The sequence below is a fragment of the Chelonia mydas genome, chromosome 3, assembly GCF_015237465.2.
Source record: "Chelonia mydas isolate rCheMyd1 chromosome 3, rCheMyd1.pri.v2, whole genome shotgun sequence".
In the NCBI taxonomy this organism is placed as follows: Eukaryota; Metazoa; Chordata; order Testudines; family Cheloniidae; genus Chelonia; species Chelonia mydas.
This window is the reverse complement of record NC_057851.1, coordinates 16,506,380-16,516,262: the sequence shown is the minus strand read 5'-3', so window position 1 is coordinate 16,516,262 and position 9,883 is coordinate 16,506,380. Positions and strand designations below refer to the sequence as shown.

At 44.9% G+C, this 9,883-nt stretch overlaps 1 protein-coding gene across 1 annotated transcript in view; it reads left to right on the top strand.

Moving 5' to 3' along the window:
- Positions 1–1,253: 1,253 nt before the first annotated feature.
- Positions 1,254–9,883, top strand: part of EVA1A (eva-1 homolog A, regulator of programmed cell death) — a 303,636-nt gene continuing 295,006 nt past the window's right edge. The window contains exon 1 of the mRNA XM_043542176.1: positions 1,254–1,417. Within this exon, the coding sequence (XP_043398111.1) occupies positions 1,318–1,417 (100 nt within the window). The 5' untranslated portion in view covers positions 1,254–1,317. The remainder of the gene's footprint in view (positions 1,418–9,883) is intronic.

Sequence of the window (9,883 nt, the reverse complement as noted above, 5' to 3'; positions counted from 1 at the left end):
TTTCATTTAAAATGAAAATTATCTTGCTAGTTTTTTTTTTCCTTGTGAAGGTAGCTAGCGTTGGAAGTGGAAATTGACTGCTAAGGCTGAGAGGAACAAGCAGCTGAGCTCTCCTTGGGCAGGAGTTTTGGTGGTCCCTGCATGCCCACACACACTTCAGTCAATTGAGTCTGTGGGGTTTGGGTGTACCCCTGAGCATCATCTCACTACTAACCAATTCCCCTCCTGCTCTCCCTCCCCCACCCCGATCCTAAGGCTGGCTTTCTGCACTGTGGAATCTGCTATATTTGAGTCTGAAGAGATTGGGGGGGAAAACAATTTGTAAGCACTAAAAAATGCCAATGCTGGCTCTGCCTGTTAAAATTCTCTGTTCTTTTCTGAGTCTGGCCTGTGTAGGTCACACGTTGCTGAGGTTAAGGCAGCTGAGATTGCTACTGTCTTGCATCTGAACCAGCAACTGTAGCCTGAACAAGGGAATATGCACCACCTAGAAACCACATCAACAGCTCCAGCGGTGCAAGAAGAGGAGGCTGCTGCTTTTGCCCTGAATGGCAGTTCTGTTGCGTTTTCAGGGGCTGGGGAATAGTATGGAACTGATGGATTCTTTTGGAGGGGAGGAGTGCTCAGTGCCTCTGAAAATCAGGCTACTTACTTAGATGTATCAGTATGGATTTAAATGCTCCCAAGCTTGAAAACTCTTGCCATGGTTCTGTGTATGTGAGGGAGAGGATTTCAAACTATACAGTAAAATCAACTGGGTTTTTCCCAGAATCACACTGGGGACTTCATACAACATAAACCTCTCCACTGCTCATCCTTGCCTAATAGGGCCTCATCCTCCCTGATTGAACTAACCTTGTTATCCCTAGCCTGATTCTTGCTTGCATATTTATACCTGCCTCTGGAAACTTCCACTACATGCATCTGAAGAAGTGGGTATTCACCCACAAAAGCTTGTGCTCCAATACGTCTGTTAGTCTATAAGGTGCCACCGGACTCTTTGCCGCTTTCACAGATCCAGACTAACACGGCTACTCCTCTGATACTGGAGTTTGAAGGGTGGTCTTTAGGACCCTGGGAATGCAGCCAAGGCCCAGGTAGGTCTGTCTCATTCGTCAGTTTCACTCACTCTGGGATCCATTCACTCACTCCCAGCGATGTGTGTTCAGTGAGTGCTTTTGCTTCCTGGCTGGTTGCTGTGATCATTCACAAGCCAGGGGACTAGTAGTGATCTCTCTGCAATGAGGAGTATCAGGCTGGGTGGAGAAAGAGATTTATTTTCTCTGGAAGAAAACAAGCAGTTGAGGATATTTAAGGATGAACTGCCCAGATGTGTCTCCCACTTCTACCTTTCTCTTAGGAGTAATGTGCTTGACAGCTCTCAGCAACTTTGCTAAGACTTCCTCAGACTTCTCAGGTAGGAGTGAAGTTCTAATCCTTTGAAGTGTATTGATTATAAGTGAGAATTTGTAATAGATATTCTTCAAGAACAACCCAAGAAAAGTGGATCCAAACGGGTCTGAAATAGTTATAATGAGAGCAATTTTTAATTCTTTTAAAATATGATGAAGCAGATCTTCATTAAGAGGATTTCAATTATTTAAACTTTCTTAGCAACCCCAGCTAAAATATTTCAGTAGAGATATTTCTGAATAACTTCAAGAAATGCGGGGAAGGGAATTATGTAAACTTTCCTAAGTTTGTGGTGTTGGATGGAAATATGTATGTGTGAGAGGGTGGAAAAGAGTTAGGTTACAGGGCTGGGAAGTTTCTGGACACAAGTTAAAACTAATACAGTAGGATCAAGATATTTTATTATGGACTAGATTCTGACATCTTTGCTCATGTTAAATAGTACCTTTAATCAGCAAATAGTTCATTGCAGTCCATAGGAATACTAAGAGTTAGATGCTACTAGCTGTGTACATGGATTGGAATCTGACCCTATGTTTACTTGTACAATGCTCAAAAATTACTGGTACTCACTTCTAAAGACATCTTTATCAGTTTCACATTGTTTTCCACAGCATATATCATGAAACTTTCACAGTAGTTACATGTACTGCACTTTAAAGATGTGAAATGCTATATGTTTTATGACTATTATATACAGCTGTAATAGTCACATTAAAATTAGATTTCTGCTGCTCTTGTGGCTGTGAGATGTGTCAAAGCAACTCCAGCCTATAAAACAATAATGTAGATCTAATTTTGCATGAGATTAGGAGTAATCAGTCAGCTCATTAGTGATGGGGCAATATTGACTCCAGAATATCTGATCAAATTCTGAATGCACTTGTGTATTTCTTAGAGCTAAGAACAGTTCAGGATACTCCTTATAAAGAATGTTTTAAAACTTTTTAGTGGAGGAGAGCTGCCTATTATAGTTTGTTGGTGGAAAAATGTCATTAGTAAGAACTGTCATCAAAAGATTTAGACTGAAGTACACAATTGCAGTTTCAATACACCACAACATTACAGCTTGGTTCTTGGGAGCCAGTGCCTTTGCATGTTGCAGAGGGATTTGTGTTATAAAGGTGTTTATTGTGGAGTTTCAGTTGGGGACTAGAATATGGTGGGTTTAAGTCTTTTACTTAAAGTGTATTGAAGGGGCTGACGTGCCTGTGATTCCGTCTCTTTTGGGGGCCGATCAATTCTGTGGCTGCCATTCAAAGCAGATCTGCCTGTGAATGGAAAGAGCTGAGGCACTTCCAATTTATAGTAGTTTTGTTCTCTTTAAAGTTTCTTTAGCACTGAGCTTTCTCTGTATCCATCATTCAAAGCAAGCTGGTGCAGAGTGGATGTGTGTGGGGTGGGCTACTTAGGAACAACTGTTGAAATTGCCTTTTATATTTCAGTTCCTGTGCAGAAAGTATTGATCCTACTAAAATATAGACACTTCACATCCCAGCCAGCCTTACTGGCAAGAGCATAATGATGTACATTGTGATCTTAAGGCACTAGCATAAATGTCAGTTGGGCCAGCAGTAAGGGTAGGCACAAAGTGAATGTTAGCAGCCCAACCAGAAAAAGAAAACCAATTCAATAGAGTGTGGGGATGCTGGCTTAGAAGGATGCTACCACTTTAAAAGCAGGTATAAGAAAGTCAGTGGTAGCAAAATCATGTCCTACGGGGTACCAATGAATTCAAAACTACAGTGCGCTCCATTAAAAAGGAGGGGATAGGTCAGTGGTCTAAGTATTAGCTTGGCAATACCTAGCTTTCTTTCAACCGCTGATTCAAATCCCACCAAGGAAACTCTGTGCTTTGGCATTTCCATGAAGTCTAATGATTGTGGAAGTTTTCAGTGAGGTCCATGGCACCTGTTGTTGTCCTTGTCCAAAGTCTCCCTTCTCTTACCCACTTGCTGCGCTGCAGGTCGGTTGGATGCTGCGTTGAAACGTTGATTGTGGGGCCTTTGTCACCAGTTTTCTCACACTGTGGGCTATGGAACGGGGAACAAGTCTCACTCTAGGTATGTACAGAGCCTACCACTTTGTGGGTGCTACCATAATACTGATTTGTGTATTAAGTGTTTTGGTATCCTCTAAATGAAAGGTACTAGATAAAACTACAATATTCCTCCTAACAATACCTACCACTTACCTACCTTCCCAGCTGCAATGATTTTTACAGAGATAAATACTAATAACACTTTTATCATATTGCCACAATCCTTGATGGGACAGCCCAGTTGACATACCACCAAAGTTTGGGACAGATGTGGTGCATCTCCGTAGAGGGACACTGGCTCAGAACTGGTATAAAATGCTCATTCTTGCACAGTAAGAAAACATGCACAGGTGGACACCCCATATCTGCTGCGGTTGCCCGTGAAGTATTATTAAGGCAAATCAGATATGTAGATTGTTTGCCATCATCCAGAACGGGAAATTATTGATTTCCTGGAAAGAGAAGCTGGACCCTCCTGCAAAGAGATCTGAATGTATGTTTGGTCTCTTGCTGTTTGACCACAGTTGTCATGGCCAGGAGAGCAGAGCACACAGACCCCTCTCTGGTGGGGCTATAAAGGGCTGCCCTGGGGCTTAGGAGGCAAAGGTCACTGGCAAAGCAGGACAGCCAGCTCCAGGTTCTTCCCTCCACCCAAGGTCCTTGTCTGAATTTCACCAGCTGTAGGGACAAGGGATCTGTCCCCGAGTGGAAGTCCAACATGATCACAATGTCTGTCCCCATGGGCTCAATGGCTTTTTATTCTCTCTGCATTATCTCCTGCTTGCAGCCATCACCTGCTTGCAGCGTTAGCCATTGGGGGCCCAAAACAGGAACATTTTCCACCCCTACCCCCCGCAATACTAAAACACACAAGTTCTTATAATAAAAAGCGAACAGGTGGTCCCCTTGAGCTGCTTGGGGCCTAAGTAATTGCTTACTCTGCTTATGCCATGTACCGGCTCTGCCCTCGCCCTTTGAAAACCTGTGTTATAGCCACCTTTGTCCTGGCTGGGTAGGGCTGAACTGGACTCACATTTGAGTCCATTAATGCTCCTTTATGATCTATCACTGTTACTGCCGAGCAGCAGGAGGGTGTGGCACACACCCTCCCGTTCCTACCAGGGGCTTCCTTAGCAATTCCAACCGCTGGCCGTTTGGGGAAGGTGAGAGCAGGACGGGGACTCAGATGCAGGTCTCCTTGTGTGTGTAGAGCAGCATCCCCCACGGGGAAAGCAGGCACTCACAAGTAGTGCTGTTTCAAGGAAAAATGGTTATTGAGGATCCAAATCTGTAGTCCCTGCATAGGCAAAACACACCATGGCAGAACGTGGTCTGCATTAGCACTGCAAGTATTGCTGTAGGAACTAAAGGCCCTGACTATAAGTGTTGGAACTAGAGGTGCTGGGGCTGCTGCTGCACCCTCTGACTTGAAGTGGTTTCCATTATATACCGGGTTTACAGTTTGGTTCAATGGCTCTCAGCTCCCCCACTATAAAAATTGTTCCAGCACCCGACTGAGACCAAGGGCCCCATTGTGGTAGGAGCTGTACAGTGACAGATAGTGCCTGCCTGAAGAGAAATATAAATAGATAGACGATGGGAAGGGAAGCAGAGGCCCAGAGAGATTGAGTGACTTGCTCTAGGTCAGGGGTCAGCAACCTTTCAGGTGTGCCGAGTTTTCATTTATTCACTCTAATTTAAGGTTTTGCGTGCCAGTAATACATTTTAACATTTTTAGAAGGTCTCTTTCTATAAGTCTATAATATATAACTAAACTATTGTATGTAAAGTAAATAAGATTTTTAAAATGTTTAAGAAGCTTCATTTAAAATTTAAATTAAAATGCAGAGCCCCCTGGACCAGCGGCCAGGACCCGGGCAGTGTGAATGCCACTGAAAATCAGCTTGCATGCCGCCTTTGGCATGCGTGCCCTAGGTTGCCTACCCCTGCTCTAGGTCATGTGAGTACGTTGGTGGCAGAGCTGGGAATAGAACACTGGTGTCTTGACCCTACCCTAGACCATGCTGCCTCAGATTTCCACTGCAGTCCCAATGCCAGAGCAGCTTGCATGTTTTTTTTAAAAAAAAAAGGGGGGGGGGGGACAAATTAAGCATGTGTCATGTTAGGGGCTCTTGTAATCTGAGATGTAAGAATAAAAATTCCTTTTATGTGAAATATTTGAACTATGTGAAGAGTTTGGAAGGTTTTTGTTATAGTTCTTTAAGCAGCTGGCTGTGTGTGTGTGGGAGGGTAACCAGGCATTCTGCAGCCACTTCTGCTAATAAGGCATGAGCCGCTGCCTTGACTGATCTGAGTGTTTGCACTAAATTGTGTGATTTGCCACATCATGCTTCTGTTCAGTGGACCTAATGCTGAGGACCCTGTGGTTCTAGATGGTCATTAGGGAACCAAACTCTCCACACTTTCGCATTTGTGCATTGAAGCCTTCAGTGACGGTTGCGTCTCCATCCTCTTCCAGAAAGAAAAGAGCTATGAACAAATACCCAAGTATGCAGTAGCAAGAGTAGCTTTTCTTATCTGCACGTTGTATCCTCTCTAGTCTTCATATGTAATCCGAATACGTTGCACTTCTGGAGCCCATCCCAGCTAAAGACCTCAAAGGGTTTTACAAACATTAATGAACCCTGGGAAGTAGAGGCATATTATCCTCATTTAACAAATGGGGTCACTGAGGCACAGAGATTTTGGGGTCCAAAGTCGCATCTGAAGTCTGTAGCAAAGCCAGGACTAGAATGCTGATCTCCTGGGTCTCTGTACATTAACCTCAAGACCCACAGGATTAATACACAGCCAGATGAAATCCCTGTGCACACTTACCTGTTGATTCTTGCTATTCTAAAAACTTCTAATTTGTTTTAGACTTATAGGCTTTAAGGCCATAAGAGTCCACTGTGATTATCTAGTCTGACCTCTTACACATCGCAGGCCACAGAACCTCACCCACGCACTCCTGTAATAGACCCCCTAACTTCTGGCTGAGTTACTGAAGTCCTGATATCATGATTTCAAGACCTCAAGTTACAGAGAATCCACCATTTACTCTAGTTTAAACCTACAAGTGACCTGTGCTCCACGCTGCAGAGGAAGGTGAAACCCTGACAGGGTCTCTGCCATGGGTCTCTGGGATGTTAGATGGGGTGGGATCTGAGTTACTACAGAGAATTCTTTCCTAGGTATCTGGCTGGTGAATCTTGCCCATATGCTCAGCGTTCAGCTGATTGCCATATTTGGGGTCGGGAAGAAATTTTCCTCCAGGGCAGATTGGAAGAGGCCCTGGGGGGTTTTCGCCTTCCTCTGTAGCATGGGGCATGGGTCACTTGCTGGAGAATTCTCTGCACCTTGAAGTCTTTAAACCATGATTTGAGGACTTAGGTGAGGTTTATCACAGGAGTGGGTGGGTGAGATTCTGTGGCCTGCGTTGTGCAGGAGGTCAGACTAGATGATCATAATGGTCCCTTCTGACCTTAATATCTATGAATCTGACCTGGGGAAAAATTCCTTCCTATCCCCAAATATGGCGATCAGTTGTACCCTGAGCATGTGGGCAAGACCCACCAGCCAGAACTGGGGAAAGAATTCATTCTAGTAACTCGGAGCCCTCTCCACCTAGTGCCCCGTCTCCAGCTGTTGGAGATATTTGCTACTAGCAGTCCCAGATAGGCAATCAAGCTCATCCATCTTCCACCCTTGCAGTGAGTTTTGCTGTCAAAACAAAACACGCTCTGCCCTTTGGACTTATGTGTAAGCTGACTTGCTGGACATTTACAGTAGCACTTGGAGGCACCCATTAGCAGTAGGGCCCCACTTTGCCGGATGCTGTACAAATTCCTGCTGTGAATTCACCCAGAGGCTTAGGGAATGAGCTCACGATGTTCTAAATGAAATCCTATTAGTGTCAGTAGGATTTGTGGAGAGGAAAGTAACCTCTTCAGGGCCAAGTCCAGCGCTCGTTCCAAGCCCTGATCCTTTCTGTGTGAACCTAGGTGCAGCCCCATTTAAGTCGATGTGGATCCGCTCAAGAATAGCAGTTGGCCAGAGTGCAGCTCATTGAAGGTCCTAAATCAGCTGGGGGTGAGGGGCAGCCTTCAAGTCATCCTCACCTTTGGATTTCCTAGTGTATCCTGCCATCTGTGTGTATCACTTGTATCTGCACCCATCAGAGTGCCTCGTGCCTTCTCCGCACTGGGGATTTGCCCCGGTTTCAGCCATCCATGCAGCTGCACTGACAGAAGCCCCTAGTGCAGACAAATAGCAGCTTTGCTTGTGCTGACAGAGTTTGGAACTGGGGTAAGCTGAAGGGTGTAAATCATGCCTTCTCCTTGTTTACCCTGCCTGCTAGGGGTTATACCACTGCAGCTACAGAGGGGGCTGGAACTGGGAAGACTAGGCCTTAACATGCAGGTTCCTTGGGGCATGCAGCGTTGCCAGTTCTGTGTACTGTTCTGCTCCTCACTCACTTGTGGTGCTGGACAGATGAGAATGGGACTAAATGTGGCCCTTAGTGCTGACTTAAAATGCACCAGTTGAAAGCTTTGCCAAGAGCTGCAGTCTATGTACCCCACTGGTGTGGGTATGTTACAGGTCCTCCACCGAGGACACGAGTCTGTTACAGCCCCCAGCTCCAGAGCTCTTTAGCTCAAACTATAGTAGCTGATGTTTTTAGCTTTGGAGGTCCCTGGTTCAACCCTGCTGTAGGCCATCACACCTATATCTGTCATAGCAGTTCTCTGGGGCAGGAACTTTCATTGATTATGGCTCTACAGCACCAAGTACAATGCGGCCCCAACCTGAGGCCCACACAATAGAAATGTTTGCTAATAACGCCTCGCCTGGATCCTGCGTGCTGGCTAACTGCTCTGCAGCTTTTGTGAACGTCCCTTGAAGAAATTTCCCTAGGTTTAAAGGCTGCCAGCGTGCTTTTTGTTTAAGCAGGGCTGGCTTAAATTGTGAGCTGCCTTTGTCACCTACCTCCTAATTGGCTCGTTGTGTTTGTCTGAGCTGATGGGGGTGGGGGGCTAGCAGTGGTAGGAGAAGAGCCTCCTCCCCCTGCTTGCATTTAATCAGCCCGTAATAATGGCAATTTGTTTGACAAGTCCATTCACCAAATTATCACAGAAATTGACAAGCTAACAGCTTCTGAATGGCATTTAAGTAGACTTAGATATTGGGTTTGGAGAAGTGAATGGGTTCAGTCAGGTCAGGGGGAGGTCCATTATCCAAGCGTGTTGAAAACTGGGCAGTGAACGGAAGCCGTCTGTTAATGCAAGGGAAAGGTACACGACGTTTTGTTCTCAATGGCTCTAACACAGCTGTGTAATTTGGGGAGGAGGGTTTGTACTTCTGGCCTTCGCTACAATGGGCAAACAAACAACCTCAGACAAAACCAGCTAAGCCCCTTGCCTTCCTCCTTACCACCCCGCAGTGCTCTAACCTAGGTCTCTACAGGGGCTGAAGGACTTTTTCTCTTAAAACCCAGTTTGTCCCCATCCACACTGTCCCCTTCCACACCAAACCAGCCTCACTGAACTTCTGGTGTTGTGTGCCTTGTGTGGGCTTAATGGATTTTAAGGCTAGAAGGGACTATTCTGATCATCTGGTCTGACCTCCTGTATAGGATTTCACCCAGTGATTCCTGCATCAAACACATAACTTCTATTTGAGCTACAGGAGAGGGGCCATGCCGATTATGGTTTGTGCACTGATTTAATCTAAACCAATGTAACTAAATTGCTATAACACTCTCAGCATGAACACGTAAATTGGTCTGAGGGTCTGAAATCAGGTTAGCTTAAGTCTACGACAAACGCGCTTCAGATTGGAAATAAAGGCATACTTTTTTGACAGTGAAGGTAATTAACCATTGGAACAGTTTACCAAGGGTTATGGTGGATGCTCCATTACTGACTATTTTAAAATCAAGATTGGGTATTTCTTCTAAAAGATCTGCCCTAGGAATTATTTTAGGGCAGTTCTGTGGCCTGTGTTATACAGGGAGTCAGACTAGATGATCATAATGATCCCTTCTGGCCTTAAAAATCTATGAATCAGCTAAACTGATTTGAAGCCACTCTTAAACTGAGATAAGAGTGACCATGCAGCCTTCTGCATGGTTTATCTAAACCAGTTTAAAAAATCACAACTTATCTTCAACTGGTGCAACTCTACTTGTAGACAAGGCTCTTGGTGTGAGTTAACAGATGTCCAAAGGGTTTCAAATAGGAGGAAAGAGGGTGTATGTTCTCATGCAGGAAGCTATTTATATGGCATTAGTATATATCTGAAAAAAGATCATGGAACCAATCCATGTTCATCTAAGACTTCATGGTTGTTGCTATGCTGAGCATAAAGACTGTTTGGGAAATCATGGTGCCACAGGAGAAAACGTTCCTTCTCCTGCTCCTAAAATGC